The sequence below is a fragment of the Anopheles cruzii genome, chromosome 3 (genome assembly GCF_943734635.1).
Source record: "Anopheles cruzii chromosome 3, idAnoCruzAS_RS32_06, whole genome shotgun sequence".
NCBI classification, from domain to species: Eukaryota; Metazoa; Arthropoda; class Insecta; order Diptera; family Culicidae; genus Anopheles; species Anopheles cruzii.
Window position 1 is genome coordinate 45,837,199 of NC_069145.1, and position 18,792 is coordinate 45,855,990.

The window sequence follows — 18,792 nt, forward strand, 5'->3', positions numbered from 1 at the left end:
TCCGGTGGTTCCAATTTAGTAAGACCAAACGACAACGCCGAAACGAACGAAACCATAATGAAACAATATTACCAGGCCCCTTCTTTCGGTAGTTTACACTTCAAGTAAGCAGCACCATTTGTGGAAAACCATAGAGTTCTTTATTTTTCATCTTAATGGGTTTTCAGTTTCCAGTTCCGGATGATGTGTACACTTTTTGTTTTCGGTTTTTTGCTCTACCTCTCCCATTCTTTCTCTACTTCCCGCTACGCATCCTGTAAAACGCTTCCCTTCGTGCTTCGCTGATATCGGTGATTGGACTAATTGGGGGGACTAAAAATGTAACTAAACCGTCCGGATATGGCTCTTCGTTCCCCGTCACTTACACGTTTGTTTACTTCGCTCAAGATAACCGACAGTCCTACGTGGGTTTTTTGTTCGTTTAGCTTTATACTACATCGATTTACACAGGAGGATTTGCAACACGTTAGTTTCGCCCAAAGTTCTGCGCGAAACACTTTGCAGCTTTGCCTATAAGTCTTGAGAAATTGTGCTACGTTCTGGCGAGTTCATAAAGACGAACCCGGAGGTCCCGGAAGTTGGCTGTCGCCTTGCTCGGTAAGAAGTCATCCAGCAGTCACGGTTCCGGTGCGTACCCCCATCAGTCACTTTGCATGATGAAGAGTTTAGTCCGTTTGCTTGATTTCCCCCCATTCAGCAGTCACTGTGGTGCTTCCGGCTAGCTTTTTTTCTTCCGCTGTTACTCTCTGAGTTTCTTGAGTCATTATTGTCCAGTCATAAACGCAATATCTTGAATGTTGCAACTGAGCTGCTCTGCCCGCTGGCTCGGTTTTAGATATGTGACACACCAATCCGTTACCGTCCCTGTGCGCCACCGTGGGTCTAAATTCGCTTCACCAGGAGGTCCATCCTAACCGAGATACAATTATATCAACTACTGCGCGGAAGGATCGGTGTGGTTCGTTAAAATAGATATGTACATCGCCGCGGGGTGTGTGGATTTGAAAGGGATGATAATACTGCAAGATGCAAGTGGTTGGGACCTGGTGAGACGGGAATCAACGGCTGTGCCGCCTTTCGAGTACGCAGAAAGAATATACAGCGGGAGCATCGCCTGAGCAAGGAAATCGTCACCCATGTTGACTCTCTACAGTTGCAGTTCGCTTCATACACCTATTCCGCCCGAAACGATAGCCCTACACGATATGCTACGAACAGTAATTACTCACACTCACGCACGCACGGACACATCCACGGTGCACAAAACCGGCACGAAGGTGTCCTTCAAACAAAACGCGGACCAAACGATATGCTGGTGGTATATGGAGATTCGTCAGGATATGGTTTGGTTGGGGACCCTGGGCCCAAGGAAAACACGTTTCCGAGCCGGAAAATCACAAATCGCTTCGCAATCGTCCCTGGCTCGGAGGAACACCGGGGGGCCTGGGACACAACACTTAGACTAAACGGGCGCCGCCTATCATACATTATATACAACTTTCCTGTATTCGATTGGATGTGGTGACCACCTCGGGCCGAAACCGGTACTCGTTCAGCGTCGAGGTGACCAGCGACTGCGAGGCCGGACTGCTGAGGAGGCTCCCCACGGCGCCGACCCCGGTGACCGACATCGACGACAGTGACGGCAGCGGCAGCGTCCCCGCCGACGGCAGCTGACTTAGCGGGCTGAGCGTCGAGGTGACGCTACTGTTATTGGCTCGGCCTAACGTGGCGTAGCTCTGCGGGTGACGAAACGGAAAAGAATTACATTACAAGTCCGCGCCGCGCCGCAAAAGGTGTGGAAAGCTAGTTCCCGTCTACGTCCGGAGCCAGAAGTAACGGAAAAGAATGGACTCCAGCCAGAGAATGCAGTCCCAATTACCCAACCGAACCGACGGACTTGTACAGCATCGCACATACTTACTATTTGTTTACTAGGCTTAAAGGAATAATGATGTACTTCGGTGTTCAGCCCAGTCAGCGACGCTAGGCTAGATCCATCACAATGGCGCTCCTCCTCGTGCAGCAGATGATCACCGCCGTTCCGGTGTATCAGCCTGGCCGACGGACTGCGGAACAGGGGCGTCGGGAGTGTGGTCTTTGGTGGCCTCCGTTCTGTCGGAACACGGACGAAAAAAGGATTCGCTATGAAGCACAAATGTTGTGCGCGCCACTTCCTTCAAAACTGGGCCACGGTGCGCCAACGGTTCTCGCCTTACCATACTGGTTCGGTATCACGTCCGGGTCGGTTTCATCACCATCCGGCGGTTCCGCGCCCATGGTGGGACTTCCGCGTCGCCCCAGCGCCCCGGCACTGTCCACCAGGGGCGTCTGGATGCCGTTCGGATCGTGCGTCTGATGATGGACGGTTGAGTCCAGCTGGCAGTCCGGTGTCGAGGTCAGCTGCGCACTCTTGGCGGACTTTAATTTTTTGCCCGAATTCCTGTGGCAGCACGAGAACGGCCCGGTGGGGGGCGGGTGCATTACTAGGTATACTACTGGCCGCGCGATTGATGGAGCGCTCCGATACTTACTTGTTCGCATGTCGCCGGTAAATCGTTGCCAGCACGATGCAGACCACCGCAAACAGGACGGCCACCGTGAGTGTGAGCGCGGCCAGGACCGGCGACAACGGAACGTTCATAACGTTGGAAACCCCTGGAAAATGGATCAACACATTTAACAGAGCCACCCGACGTTCATTAGGCGGATTTGTGTCGATGGAGCGAGCGACCGATCGGGATCGGGACGCCGATGGACTCCGGCCGCCGCCGCCGCGATAGGCCGCCGCCACATAGTAGTTCGTCACGGTACTGACCTGTATATTTGGCCACCCCTTTGAACGTGATGTCGTCTATTATTACAGGCTCGGAACGACCCTTGGCGTTGGCGGCGAACAGAATGATCCGGTACGAGCTGCCCGGTTCGAGGTTGTCGATGAAAAACTGTACCGGCGGGTGCTGCGGATGAACCAAGACCAAGACCACCACCACCATCGTTGTTGTGAGTTGTTTCGTGCAAGTTCCGGAATCCAGAGAATGCTCCCTTTCAGCAGCAAATGAGCAACGCTGCTGTTGAAACAACAACTATTTCGTGTTTCGCCCCGGGACGGTAACATTATTAATTAGGGAGCAATTAATGCTCCTCGAAGGAAGGATAAACACCGGACCGGACCCAACCCAACCCAACAATCAAAAACAATAGATTCGCGCATTCGGAGCGGGTAGCTTGAACGGTTTTTAGTTTTCGAATCCTCCGGGAGCCGGCGAGCAACAGAAGCATTTCAAATACCCAGGGTCCGGGTGGTGCACTTGCTGTTCCGCGCTTCATGCACACCACACTCCTGAAAGGGTGTGTCTTGACGGGACTGGGAAAAAAAATCTCATTTACGCTAGGGAGCCGCGGATCGTGGGCGAGTTTCCGCTGCTTCATTTTTATGATTTCATATTTTCCAATTTCCACAACCGTCAGCACAACCATCTGTCCTGTCGGCTAGTGGCCAACCCAGCCAGGAGAGAGCCAAAGAGAGACAGACAGCGAGAGAGAGAGAGAGAGATAGAGACGTGGAACAAATTTCACCGAGACACAGAGCGCAACGAAATCAGGTCAGTGGAAAAGCTCAAGTGTTGTGTAGTGGCCCCACTGGTGCAATGGCAGCCGCAACTCTGGCGCTATGGCCGTTGCGGAACCAACTTTTTGCGTCGTCGTCGTCGTCGTCGTAGGCACCCTGGCAGGTGGTAAGGCCACCGAAGGGTTGTGGAGTAGATGAAAATGAGATTTTTGCTCACTCGGACGAAAAATGCAAGAGCAACAATCGATTACGACGTTTGCTCTTCAATGCTGATGTAAGGTTACTGGCGAATGCGATCGATTCTCCGGCCCGGCGCCGCCTCCGCCGCCGCCGCAGGACCAATTGCAATTGGAATCGAAAGGCGGGCGACAATAACGTACCTGTAAGCTCAAATTCCTAACTAACCGCAGGATCGGCACCTCCACCAGCTCCAGCAGGAACATCTGCGGGAGACCACCGTCGAACCCCTCGATGCACTCGATGTGCAGCGAGTCGGCGGACTGGTTGGACACGGAGCAGTTTTGGAGTGCGAACGGGCGTCCTGGAATTGGTGACAATAAAACAATATTACAACCGGTGCATCCTGATCGGCGTGGTAGGAAATTATGTGTTGCTCCAAGGGGTAGGTCCACCACAAACATCGTGGAGTTGAGGGGAAAAAAACCCCGGGAAGTCGTTGTTCATTCGTTCCAACTCACCGGCGGCCACCACTTGAAAGATGCACGGACTTTTCTGCACACCGATGGCGTTTCTTCCCCAGCAGGATATGGTGCCGTAGTCGAGATCGGATGTTGGCGTATAATTAAGTCGGGATAAACCGGTCTAAAGGATGCACCCGATAAGGACCGTCCGGTTGGCAGGGCCGAGGATTACGGGCGCACGGGCACACAACAATGAATAGGAAAGAAAGGAATGAAACCAGGCATCAAATTACCGCTTTAAAACATGGTTGTTCCGCATCCGCCGCAACACTTGCCACACACAGAGCGGTGCAGCTTTTTGCTTGTGACGCCCAGGACGCATCTACTCACCTCGCTCGAGTGCAGCCGCGAGGGAAGCTCCGTTTGTTCGCCGGATGAATTGAACGTCCAGTGGAAGGACTCGGCCGCCGGAGATGCATCGACCTCGCACTTCAGCTGCAGTGTTTCGTGTTTCAGCGCACCCAGCAGTTCTTCGCGGTCGGTCGCACAAACCGGCGCATCTGCAGGATGTCGGAAGAGTGCATATGGAAGTTAGCTATAGACTGCGAAACTTTCCGAACCCTCCATCCCGCAGCCGTTGGCGTTCGATGCAGAAATGTTTCTTCCGCTATTGACGCCGCACCTGCATCGATGCCTTTGGGCGATACTAGAGCTTTCCATCGGCCACAGAAGCCAAATATAATGGTGCCTTATAAAACCAACGACGAAGCGTTCTCATTAAAGCATAGGAAATGTTATTCGAAAGTGCGCGAATTACCGAAAGACAGTAAAATGGTGCGATTTGTGGGCTGAGTTAATTGAGCGAAGTGCTCAGCCAGTTGGTTAAGCAAACGGAAGAGTAAGTGAATGAGAAAGGAAATTTATGGTGCGCTGAGCCGGCAGGAAAATTAATGAAATAACCTATCACGAGGAGGTGGCACTGGTGGATACTTACAGCGCACGCGGAGGGTGACGTGGTTGCTGGTGCCCCGTCCTTCGGTGTTTGCCGCCATGCAGGTGTAATCTCCGGCCAGGCTGCGGGAAACGCTCTGCAGGGCCAACGAGTGATCCGACAGAATGATGCCAGCTGTGACATTATGATGCAGTTCATTTCCCTGCCAGGAGCAACCCACCACAAAAGTCGTCGCCCAAGACGCAGCACGGTACCATGCGAAAAGAAAGAGAAAAGAAAGCGAAACCGTGAGCATGTGACGGTACCATTTTCATCACCCACACAGGTGGGAAATTAAACATTTCCCGCTCTTTGGGCGACTTAACATTTGGCGCTACGCGTGCCTCGTGTTGATTACATCGGGTGTGTACCGAGGCAAAGTGAAAATAAAATCAACCACAGGGAACACGGTACTTCTCTTTACACACACCAACCAGCCGTTATTTTCGGCGCCGTTTTTAATAAACCCCGCGAAATGGTGAAGAAAAGCGAAATTTAATTGTATGTCCTTGAACATAAAACACATTTCTGCTTTGGCACCTGCTTTTAATACTTTTGCGAGTCACAGTCGCGAATAAGTGTTTACGCACCCGGCACTGGGCCGATAGACGGTGTGAGTGTGTGGCGTTGGTTGAGGACCTTTCATGTCGCATGTCGTATGATGTCGTAATGCTAGTTTTTAGGTTCTTTTCTGAGGGATAATTTGTGACTCAAACGTTAATGAGGCAATCAACTCAAACTTTGACTTACAACATTTGCGCATAATATTTGTGGAAATGGAAGAACCGTATTCACAATGAAACTTTCTCAAACGACGAAATCCAACATGGAAATCGTTTAGGACGAATGTCATGTTGCCATAAAGGTGATTTGAAGTTGAACTGTCTTTACGAGAAACACGAAAAATACCTCAGGATTGTTTAACTAAATATACGATTTATGATGAACATTAAATATGTCCATCAACAACTGCATCGCTGTTAGTTATAATTGGATATCCAGATTCTGGGTTCCTTTTTATTTTTATGATCTTGTAGTGGATGTATTAATTCACGTCTAATTCATGTGACTTAATTAAATTCACGTCTTCTGTTCACGAGCTGTCCTAAAACCTTTAACGACTTCTTTAAAACTAACTATGTAATTTCTCTCAGGTTCAATCGGAGCTTCTTTCAGTGGTTTTGTTGGTCCATTGCTTGTGTATTATTTGTTGGTTAGTTTTAAACTATTGGTTTGTTGATTCATATTTTGTGATTAAGGTTGGTTTTTTAAGGATATTGTATTCTAGCTTGTAGATCCTTTGTTGGTTGGGATTGGGTAGATCCGTCGATGGGAGTGTGGTTTGTTTAGTTTGGTAGAGATTAGTAGTGTGTTGTGTTTGCCTAGTTTTGCCTCGTTGGTGCCCTAATAATGTTTTTAGTCCACCGGGAAGACTCTGTTTGGGTAGCGGGCTGATGATTCGGTTCGTTTTTTGTCTGGTACTATTGTTGTCTGGTATAGCAAAGTGACTGGGTATCCCGCTGGAGTCTATTGTGTTCTTTGGCGGTTGCGATTTCAAGCCCTATAATTGTGCAGGGTTGCCACATATACTTACATTGTGATACCACGCCAGTTTGTACGGTTTGGGATTCGACTGTATGTGACAGTCGAAGTAGATATCGTCGCCTTCCTTAATATCGTCCGGGTTCAAGGACGATCCCATCTGTAGCGTAACAATTGGCATGTCTGTTGAACAGAATAAATCGTAGAAACAGTAAAATAATAGAGATAATACCAAATGATAGGGGCACGTTCCATAAACAGTCAATAAAATCTTAACAACCTTCGTAAGCTCATAGTGCTCCAAATGGCTTACTCCAATTGATATTGCTCCATCGCATCGGCCAAAACTTTATTATTATGCGTGGATGTGCTCAAAACAAAGCAAAGCACCAACCGAGTGAACTTTGGCGGTGAAAATGCAAAATCCATTTAAAAAAAAGGCGAACATTTCATGATCGCCGATGCGGCTTTTTTATACAATCGGTCAGCACGGCACCACGAGCAGCGTCGCCGCGTGATGCTGGCTAAGCACTCTTCGCAACGCTTCTCGCTTCTATCCGCCACTCTATCGTCCTTTCTGGAGCATCCTTTCCGCTGACCTGCGATGCAAATGTTGTACCATTCTTTATTTCTCCCGGCCCGGCCCGGAGTGCCCTACAGTATGCACGAAGCATCTCGAGCAGCGAGCTCTCAGTTTTATTACGTTACATGCTTGGAATTCCCTGCGCCCTAAAGTATCTACTAGTCCACCGGCCAGGGAGACGGCAGTTTTATGTTTCACGCCGTTCGTTCGTAAGTTTGTTCTTTTTTCCTATGTATTTACGAGCAGCACCAGCAGCACCAGCAAACCGTAGCACTTTTGCCGAGACTTTCGGTTTTGTTTTGGGCCGCCGTAGCCCGATTTCTTCCCCGGCCCCGACATGGCACAAAGTTCCTGAGGCGTCCTTGCACTCGGAGTTAAGTGGCGTCTCGTTTCTGCCCGAAGAAGTGCGTGGAGCAAAAGCATAAAAACTTTCCAAGAGACAACTTCAAGTGTCTGCTTTTTATCATTTCATGGTTGCATAAACACGTTGGGTACAAACCATAAATAGCCGGAACATGCGCACGCACCAATCCACGCGCCCGCAGCCATTGTGATAAAAAAGGCGAATTTTAAGATACCCACAGCACGCATAAAAACGGCAACTCCATCGTCTCCGGGCGTCGTCGCCTCGAGTTAGCGTTTTTTTGAAGAATATATGGAAACTTTTCTTCTTCTTGTCGAAAGACGAAAAAAAACAAGTTAATTTACAGTGTAGCAGTGCGACGGGTCCTTTTTTCCCGCCGGCAGCTTATTCCGCATCGGTTTCCGTTCGCCTGGAGTGTGAGTAGCAACAAATAACAGCTGCCGTGGAGCAGTACGCACCGCGCTGCCATTTCGATGTTTATGTCCACGTCTCAATTAGGACAATTTCCAAACAAGCCCGAGCCAGATTGGTACTGATAGTGATGATGGCCATTAGAAAGATTTCGGTATTTATTGGCCGTAGTAAAAACGCTCCGGGGCAACCCGGGAATTCAGCGTAGATCGAACGCAAATGGCAAAACTGACACAAACTTGTTTCTGGCCATAAAGAAATCCAATTTCCTTTTTCCCGATCCATCCGCCCCATCGGGGTAGTAAACAGCACACTGGCGACGGCGGCGGTGCCGGAAAGGAATCCAATTTACTTATTCATGCTACCGAGCAACGCCGTAAATCTTACGGAAAAAACTTTTTCATATCTTGCATAATTGCTCGACGAAATCTAGACGAACAGATGATTGCCGGCACTCACGGCGGCCGAAGGCCGTAACTCTTTTAAGCCATCATTAACCCTATTTAATTATTGTTTTTTTTTGCGTGCACGGCTTTGATTTATTTCAATTCCGAAGCGGACGAGGACTTTCTTCGTCCCACGGGGAAGCTACTACTTACAATGCACCACCAGTCGCCACTTGTCTTCGATGGCACTGTCCGGAATGAGCGGATTCTCGGCCTTGCAGGACAAATATTTGCCGTCGTCGTCCACCGTCGGCGTGTACGATATAACGCTGAGTGATTGGTTTCCGGTCTCCGAGAACTGTGCGGAAGAAACGAAGAAACGTTACGTGTGAGAAAAGATGGCGGAATGAAAAGCTCCTGCAAAAATGTAGGCGAAGTGAGAAACCGGACTCGGCGCCGCCATTTCCATCTCGCGCCATTCCAACTCCTGCCGGTGGGCCGTCGCCATTTCATATTTCAATCACGTTTTGTTAGTACTTCCGATTCCATTTCGTTGCTGCAGCGCATCATTGTACAAAGTGCCGCAAGGAAGGGCCTTTTCTACGTTTCGTTTCGAGAAAAAAATCAATAGAATCGAACAACGATGCCTCACTTGTCACGGTGAAACAGCGTCATTGCTTGTCACAAGATTTCTTTAAATCGGTCCAACAAATGATAGTTTAATGGACAGGATTCTATCATAATAAAGTGTCAACTACGCAACTCTGTTTACGCAATCTGCACAACGCTCATTAGTGAGCAAACAACGGGCGCCTTTTTACACTCTCTTAGTAACATCCGAAATTGCCGCACACTGCGGCCACCTTGGGGTATCTGATTTGGATCGCTGACGAAACGCAAATCAATTCGCACAATTAGATCCAACTAATTGACAGCGATGGAAGGCGCACCCATTGTCCGGTGAAAAACGTTGCCAAAAACGCACCTAAACACACACCCGACACCGGGTTATGATCCATTATTTCCACCTGGCTTAGTTAATTATTTCCTGCCCGTGGACTGTCGTTTTGGTGAGCCTGGCAAAGGGTTGCGCCGATGCGCGTCCTGTTGCAGATATAATTAGGGAACCCAATTACCCGTGGCGAACGGACAAATTTGTAGCACCACACGATCGATGATTGTAGCCGAATTTATGCGAAAGCACTCACCATAATTTTCATAGGGCCCGAATTCAAATCATTATTTATCGATTTCCCTTCATCTCGCCGAGGGTCGTAAAACTCTAGGCCAGTCTTTTGCGATATCACTTTAATCATCGCTCGCCCCCCCCGGCTGTTACCGGTTGCCAGTTTCCGGCTCCTGGCACTTCCACGAAACCCGACCATCCAATTCAGTACTTACATTTTTGGTGACCCGCTTCAGCATCCGGGTTCCCTTCCACCACGAGATGGCCGCTTCGGGCCGGGAGCCGGAACTTTTGCACTCAATCTCGTACCGTTTGTCGGCCGACACGAACTTTTCCTTCGCCATGATGTGAACAGCAACGGGTTTCACTGCGAACGGGATCCACAACAATAATCACCCCGGGCCGGGGCAGGAACAACAGGGTGTCAGTTCCCAATTTGCATATTCTCGTTCCACCAACCTCGACCGGCATACTTACGGTTTACATCGAGGACGACAACTTTATTGTTCGGTGGCGTCAAATTGGTATTGCTGGCGACACACATCAGCCGGGCGTCCAAATGCTGGCGGCCAATGTTTGGATAGGACAGATGATTGACCGTCGTACCGTCCGGGCGAGATTCAAATGACTCATCGATGACACTGTTGTCCAGGTACCAGGTGACGTTCGGCCGGGGTCGCCCTGCAAGAGCGAGGAAAACGGAAACGGATGACACCACACGGCTCTGGGCAACGACGGAACGGGGCGCACCACAACTTACCGCCTTTGACCTCGCATATTAGCGCAATGTCACTTCCTTCGCTGTACGGCTCGACGGTGTTGGCCTTTTCTCGGCGCCTCGAATCGTAGATGATCGGACGGTCCGGTGGTACTGGAAAAATGGAAGGCGGAACCATTATCATTGGGGACGCCGGTTTTGTGAAGCGCACTTCGATACCGTTCGAGTGCCGTTTACCGAGTATTTGGTAACATAAAACACAGCCCAGGCCAATTCAAATTTTATGAAACATCTAAACGCTAAACGGCAAAGCATGTTTTTGGTAATTACTATAATGGAGGCGACCGGCCCGGCCTTACCTATCACAGTGAAGTTTATTTTTAGGTTGCGGGTGGGCGAGTTGCGAAAATCAACCCGACACCGGTACATGCCCTCGTCAGGCAGCTTTATTTCGTCCACCAGCAGCTGGGCCGGGTGGCTGGTGGCGCGGAAGAAGGCCCGCTTGCCGAAATACTTGTCCGAGGACGAGAGCCGGGCCTGGGCCACCTGGCGGCCGCGCACGTCGAAGTTGTACAGCGGTTCGTTGTCGTCCTCCTTGAACCACAGCACCATGTAGACGGCGTCGTCGCGCTCCAGTGGCGTAATATCACAGGGAAGACTAGCCTGCTTGCCCAGCACTCCGCTGACGGTCGTAACGGGGACTGGAAAATACGGAATGCGAAAAAGCTGTATCATACTGCATAAGCGGACGGCTGTTGTTAAAAGACAGTTTTTAAGAGGTTTTCCACAAAACGTCCGCGAGGTGTGAGTTATGATTAGATTCCTCTGTGCGAGGTGCGAGAACAAAAAACCGCCACTCGGCGTTCAATGAAGCGCAGTCCTTTTGGTCCTAGTTGAAGGTTCGCCGAAGGGTGGACGGTTTCCAGCCAGCATTTTTTTTTTTAACCTTTCCAACATCGTTCAACCGAAGCCGTTCCGCCATTTGAACTTTATTTTACTTCACTCGTGGTTTATTGTTAAAGCCCGGCCTTGACCAGGCCACCAGGCACGATGGCTGAAATGGCTTACTCATTCTAGCACGGCTCAACCCGGGTGCCGGTCGCCGGGTGGAATCGATACCAGGACCTGCACCATGTGATCCAGTGTCTGTCGGACCAATCGTCCTGCGATACCTTTTCTGGTCGCTACCTACCAGGTGCTGGCCTCGTGGAAGATAAACCTCCGCAACAAGTCCACTCACTAAATAAGTTAGATACGCGGAAGGTGCTACCTATTTTTCGCTGACCTTTGCTTACCGTTGCCGCACTGCAAGTTTGCCGTCCGATCCAACAATCCGATAGATAGTTCGACGATAGTAGTAATGCTTTTTTCTAGTCGAAACTCTCGGTTGCAATGGCATTTCTGCCACCAATCCAAAGAGCAGTGATTCATGCGCTATTCATGGCGCTCCGAGTAGAGAGCATTTCGCTCTCGAGCATTGAATTATAATTTCATGCCATTTTAACGAAATTTTGGTTGGCTAGGTTTTCCGGGAAAGCGACGAGAAAAGTGGCGCATTTCTTTTGGACCACAGTACCACGAAACCCAGACCAGACGATAAAACATTGTTTTTAATAGCCAAATACCATCCATTCTTTTGTTGGAGCCAGAGTTGAAAAGTTCCAAAAATGGAACCTGCAACATTGTGATGGACTCAGAAACATTCAGCGGAATTTGAGCCGGTTTTGTTTCTCTGTAGAAACTTTTTTGGAAACTGTATCTTCTAGGCGATGAAATTGTTGAAGGAACACCGCAATCGTATAGTTCGTCCGTTTCACTAACGTTCTAACAGAGAATGTATCGGAGCCGCTCGGAACTGAGCGCTAACCAGCCGTAAGCTCGCGATTACATTAGAGCCCTGCCTGAGACCTCGTTGAAGGTTCAATTAAATTTCAATCAAAGGAAAATACAACACGAACGCGATTGGCAGGGGCAGGTCTCTGTGTTCACCGGCGGCTGACCACCGGCATCGTAAAAATATGGTGACCCGAAAAGGGGCCACGGTTTGTTTTCGCGTTTTCAGCCCTGCCCTCTGACGCGCAGTAAATCAATATTTTCAAGGCTTCAAAGTAAACATAGCGGTATCGGAAGCGGTGGAAACACGGCAGAGGCGGCGGCGGTGGCGGCAGGTGAAAGAACGAACCGTTTCGACGAACCCCGGACCATGGTGCTATACTATCCGCTAGGCCGAACGGGGTATGCTCGTGGGGAGTGCTCCTACCTACCACATCGTCCTCGCGTGGGACGGACGCGAACAACAACCCAAAGCAAACCCGAACCGTTTTAATTGCCAGCTACGGACTCTGTGGACGATGGCTGATGGTCCGTTTGAACCCCCCCTCGATCGGTGGCGTGAAGTTTCGATGAACCTGATTACAGGGTTCGATGCGACTCAAAGATCCAGTCGAAATAAAGTCCACGCCCCGCGGAACTCCACACTACCCGTTTGCTGTTGTGCCCTTTTCCTCGTGCTCTACATTTTCTTTTCCTCCTTCGGCAGGCGGTAATTAATTGACGAACGCAGTGTTGCGCAAAGACCGCCCGGTTCTACCCTTTGGTCTCGCATTTGGGGGGGGTTTGTGCCCCCCCCCCCCCCCCCCCCCCCTTGATGGTGGGGTGGGGTGCCCGTGCCGTACTGTCATAAATCAAATCAATCCCAGCGGAAAGGCCAAATTGTAGGGCTGACTGATGATTGAATTGGAACGTTTCCGTGTAAGCGATTGATTTTTATTCGGTGTGCCGTTTTAGAACCCTCCGGCGGTCCGCTGACGGTGTCCCGTGTGTCACTGATGTGTTTTTTTTAATCCGAAAATACTATTGATCTTTACGCCAAGGCACAAATTTATTAAGACCCGAAATGCCACCTTCTTTACTATATTCAACGCGTGGTTTGTATGTCTATCCTTAGAAGCAGACTTCAGTCATTTGACAGTAATTGGTCTCGAAAAGTATCGCTTGTTACTTCAAAGCGGCCAGACGAGTGTTTCCTGTTAGTACACTCATTGCCACCCACCGTGTGCCAGACAAACAGTAGGTGTCCATTCAATTTGAGAAGTGCGATAGTAACGAGCGGTTTTGAAATGTGTTGACCAACACATCCGGAAAAGAGTAGGACACAGGAGACAGGAGATCACCGCTAAAAATAGAATCAACCCGATATCCTGGTAAGGAAGACCACCTTCACATCAAAACAACGCTCCGTTTGCGGTTTTCTCTTGCAATCGATCGATCGACACCACGTTTACTCGGGCCTCGGGAAGAGCACACTCGGCAGGCACATAGCAGCGCGCAGTGACGATAATTGGAAAATCCTTGCCGCCCGCAACTGTGTTCCGCACTGACCCTTTGTTGGTTCATAGCACCACCGTAGAAGTGCATTCTTGCGCTCGTTGATGGTAAATGGACTCGCTGCAACATCCTTCCAACGGTGTTGGAGTTCACAAGACGGCGGTGCGGGAAAGCGATCAAAGTGTGATGTGTTTGCGGAATGCAAGCTATTCGTAACTAACTGCAGGATCTTATAATAAAAACACAGCGTTTCGATGTGATTTTGAGTGTCAAAGGCAAGGCAAATAAGATGATGAGATGGCCAAAGTGAAATAAGATGATTAGCCGGGCACACTTTACGGTAACTAACGGCGAAACACAGATGATAAATGATTCTATAAATGAGCTTTGAATCCTGCCGCGGTATCGCCTCGACTAAAGGTACAGTTTTGTGTCATCCAACGAAATATTCCCCATTTCGTCTGGACCCACCCCAACGATGGCAATGGATGTGCCGGGGTGGCCCACGCACCATTTCGGGGAATGGTTCACTTTTCTGAGTGCTTTTAATTTTCCGCAAAACGACAGCGAACGAGACACCTTTATGGTTCTCGCCCAAAATGGGACCGGTGTACGGTCGCTCGGTTGTGGCTGCCAAATTCCGGTGGCGGCCAGAGTCGCTCTGCTCCGAGCCAAGCCAACATCCGACAAAAAAGCGCTTCAAAATAAAAGATCATCCCCTGCACGCCATCATGAATAAAAGTCGTGAACACGCCGCAGGCGGTGTGTTTGCTGGTTGGACTGGGCAGACGTTGGTGAAAATTCACCGGAAGTTTATTTAAACTCCAACTCCCCAGAGTCGGCTTTTCTTTTTTTTTTTGGTTTTATCCAAATCCCTGGCTTCACGCCCCGAAGGAACGACTGTGGTCACATTTCCGCCCTTCACTGGGCCGTGTTTCCGCAAGTTACAGCGGATGAGCTCCCGGCGTGTAATGGGTCGTTGGGATGATTTATAAAATCCAACGGCACAATTCATCAAGATGGTAGAGTTTCGAATAATTACAAAATGCAGATATCTGTCGCTGAGGTAGGTAATCATCAACCAACGAAAAATAGGCGTGAAAAATCGATATTTCATAACAATAGTTTCAAAGAGCCAATCAAACAACAAGACAGCGTTGTACAATAGATGAAGTTTTAACTTAACAATAGTTCTCATCAAATAAATTAGTTTTTCCAATTCAGAAAGTTTTTGCTGAAAAACTAACAAAGAAATGTAAATTAAAAGATTTGTGCAGAATACATTTCTGGTCTTTCACAGCGAAATCATTCTTGTGAGAGTGCTATCTTCAATATGGATACACTTCTGCTCAGAGGCACAAGCTCAGTTCGTTGTGACGTGCATGTCGTGGTGAAAAGTCCTTCGAAAACTCTATTAGAAGAGAATATAGTCCTTGTCGCAGCAAATCACCGGCATCCTGGAGAAAGCCGGTGGACATGTAGGACTATGAAAAGGGAACACCCTCCCAGAAGCACATAAAATTAGGCCGATGGTTCCCCCCAAGGCTGGACTGTGGTGTGATTGTCTCTCCCGGCCATCGCCGGGACGATCGCTGAGCGCAACATAAATAAGCTTCTCATACGTAAAGCTACTGAGGCTTTTAACACAGTTGTTGCTCCTACATTCATTCTGTGACGATGGTTTAAGGCATGTTCGAAACCTACACGATTGTACCCGAACTGACGGACGAAGCCGGCTGGTGCAAAGGAATCGCTGGTGCGTCCAAACAATAGGAAACGAAATGATGATTTATTATGCAGCCTGCAATTAACATGTTAAGAGAATTAGGATCTATTATTCATCGCGCGGTCATTTTCTTTTGCACTTTCCAAGCAACATCATTGCCCCTGCCAATCGCGAAAGACCAAGGGAATCAACTCCTAGTGTGGCCGAGAATAGTTCCACGATTGCTTAGAACATTCAATTACGAAAGAGAGGTACGTGCAGATAGTTTTTTTTCGATTGATAAGACACTAGCCCGATCAGTGCCGGTTGAGTCTAAGGCCAAGCTACCGGGTTCCCTGAAGCGAAAACCAACTACATTTTTTGAAATCCCACTGAACATCACTTTCGACCAGACTGTTTGGGAATGTTAATTGAAAATAACTGAACGCATGACGTACAGTGCGTTCCGTCTCCTTGCTGCTGTCGGATCAGCAGCTTTCATGTCCATATCGGGAGGCTTCCCTTTCTGGAAACTAATCTGCTCAGTGGTGGTTTACCACATTAGCTACGCTTCATCGGAAGCAAACCATAGCGTGCGGAGCAGCATTATTTATTTCTCCCATGGCAGCCGAAAACGTTTGAAGTTGAGCTACTCTATTTGACAGCTCATTAGCGTGTTCTTGTGATTTCCCCAGTCTGGGGAAGCCATTCCGGTACCATGTGTGTGAGTTCTTGCCGATGGTTGGAAACCGTTTTTTTTTGTGTTTTGTGGAACCTAGAGAAAATATTGGAGGGAAAGTTTCCTTCGTTTCGCCTTCGTTGTCAGCAGCAGGAGTTTAAAGCAGCAGCTGTGGTGGGAAGTCTCCATTTGCAATTTTCCAACAACAATTAAAGAAAAGAAACACATCAAACGTTTGCCTAAACTGTGTCCACAAGCCGTGTTGTCGTGAAGTAGATCGCGTTAAGCGTTAGCAAGCGTTTCGCAGAAAGTTCCCCAATTGGAGCAGTTTCATTGTTCCAGACTGTGTAAAAACTTTGCTGATTAGCACCCTACTTCGTTAAACGGCACTGTCAGCGTTTGTGGCCATCTTCTGCCATATCCGAAACAACATTGGCCTTAAGTTGGCGGAATTGTGGTGCGTTTGTGTGAAAATTCACTTGACGGTCTTCCACTGCGCGTGCTTAAGCGCTCCCTTTTACAACTTTAGAGAACAAAACTGACAAACTTTCCAAGAACAAGCAGCCAAATGTCACTGCTGTTCCGGAAGGTGTTTGATTTATGGACACGTGCGCCGTGGTGGTGCTATATCTGCATCGAGCTGTTGGGCCGTCCAGGCAAAAGTTTCCTCCAGCACCGGAACTTTCCATCGCAGTCATTGAACGGACGTTTTATTCATGAATGCACAGTTTTGTTAGACGACTTTAACGATGGTTTACAATACCAGGTTAACTTTCTCCTGGGGGTCATGATGGATGCCGTAACAGCGGTTCAACGAGCGTTGACCCTTACTCTTAAAGCATAATGCGTGGTTTTATGATTTTTGATAAATTTGTATCCGATGTTTAACGTAGTGGCATGGTACTTACTAGGTCGATCAAGTTCGTTGATTAGATCGTCGGTATCGCTGTATGATCCTGCGACGGTTCCTACACTAACAGTTAGCAGTACAGCGATTGTGGCCAACAGCAACCAAGTCCTGCGAGCGTGCAACACTAAACCTCGCCGAAGTGTCAGTATCGTCCCGGCGATGATTAGTTGACGTATGTTTGCTCCTTGATCATTAACTTTAACGACAGCATCACCGCAAACCTGCACAACGTTTGCCCGCCGCCCCACCTGTTTGGACGCCATTTCCCCTACACATTTGCCTCCACGCCGAGGTGTCATCGAGTGCTGGCCAAACAAACCGATCACACACTGCGTGTGTCGGCTGAGATTGCCTCCGGCGGACGGCCGCATAAATGTCATCACACAGCCCGTCTGATTTACGCCGTTTTCACCGCACGCATTATTTACATACACTCGACAGCGCGACAATTTTCACCTTCCGGACGATCCGCCGTTTAGCATTTTTCTTACAACCTTCACACTTCGCTAGCACCTGTCACTTTCTACCGAATGGAACTGGCGGCTAGAAAACGGAGCCTTCCCGCGGGCCGTTCCATGCTTCCGGTCACAACTTTTACCGGCATACTTTTCAAACGAGGGTACCAATTTGTGGCCACCACCTTCCCTCGAGGTCGTTTCGAGAGAAACAATGATTCGTTTCTCGAACGCTTCCTGGTTGCGTTGGCCCACTGCCCCGGCTCCGCTTAGTCGCTAGCCAGTGGGACGAGCCTTCCGAAATTGATGTTTATTCTCCTGTCATGTCTTCAACCTACGCCGGGCCATTGCAGCGTGGTACAGGTCCTGAAGTTCTTCTCTCCGTCCCGGTACCGCTAATGGATAGCTGTTGAGCTGTCAGCAAAGGACACCGCGGCGGTTGTGGCGTGCAAGGTTTTTTTTCCTCTTAATATTTCGAGTCACCGGGTCCAGCTGGAAAAGAGGATAAAGGACGAAATCGCATTAGAATAATGAGATAGTGAGATAAAACTGGCGCAAAGAAAAACCCTCGAAGATGCACAAAACACTGGATAACGGGCGCTGTCACTGGCATGGTACTAAGACAATCCTGATAACACTTCATAGTCATGCAAAAATTATTTGCTTTCTTTTCTATGGCGAGATACTCTACAGAGTGTTGTGAATAGCAAAACGGCTAAAACTGGGAGAAAAATGATAATAATATATTCATGCGGTACCGGCAATAATTTTATCAATGCTGCAATGCTCCATCCTATTTCAGTTGCATTGTTATCGTAATAATGACTAATCGTCGTCGTGCATAATTTCACAATCAAATTACGTTAAGTAGCAGACACATAAGTATCCCATTTATACAATGTATACAAAGGCGCGAATCCTTAGGTGATTGCAAAATTATTCTTCCAACCAGAAAACCATTACTTTGGCTCAAATGACCAAACATGACAGGTTCTCTAATTTACACACCGTTGCAGAACGACATTTACAGTGCCCTTTAAACATTCGCAGCAACACGTTCGGCAACGTTTTATGATAATTTTGCTCAAAAGTATTTTCTTCCCTTTGCAAACTCGATTGTACCATAAAAGTCCTTCCGACACTGTCGGCTTTCTTCTTTTCGACAAACGACGATCTTTCGCCTCTTTCCATCAAATGATCGTAATTAGGTTTGTCACACTCCCGGGCGTTACGGAAAATTCCTTACGCCTGTCGCGTGAATGTTTCTGGCGATGGCCTCGGGGGCGGTGGTTGTGACTTTTTCCCCAATGACCCCGGGCCATT

General features: G+C 48.7%; 1 protein-coding gene across 1 annotated transcript; it reads right to left on the reverse strand.

The window, feature by feature from the left end:
• Positions 1–1,487: 1,487 nt before the first annotated feature.
• Positions 1,488–17,277, reverse strand: LOC128270481 (hemicentin-1). Its single transcript, XM_053007885.1, has 16 exons — positions 17,013–17,277; positions 10,753–11,094; positions 10,436–10,546; positions 10,153–10,356; positions 9,891–10,042; positions 8,703–8,847; positions 6,798–6,928; positions 5,207–5,366; positions 4,603–4,772; positions 4,270–4,393; positions 3,952–4,112; positions 2,819–2,960; positions 2,535–2,658; positions 2,220–2,443; positions 1,925–2,115; positions 1,488–1,739 (listed from the first exon to the last, which is right to left on the reverse strand). Exons 1-16 carry the CDS (start codon positions 17,275–17,277, stop codon positions 1,488–1,490), a joined length of 2,898 nt encoding a protein of 965 aa, XP_052863845.1.
• Positions 17,278–18,792: the final 1,515 nt, after the last annotated feature.

Coding starts and splice junctions, on each gene's coding strand:
- LOC128270481 (XM_053007885.1), bottom strand. CDS start 17,277: ATGGCGTCCAAACAGGTGGGGCGGCGGGCAAACGTTGTGCAGGTTTGC. Junction 8,848..9,890: donor TGAAGCGGGTCACCAAAAAT/GTAAGTACTGAA, acceptor TCTTCCGCACAG/TTCTCGGAGACCGGAAACCA. Junction 2,659..2,818: donor AGGGGTGGCCAAATATACAG/GTCAGTACCGTG, acceptor TCCATTTTCCAG/GGGTTTCCAACGTTATGAAC.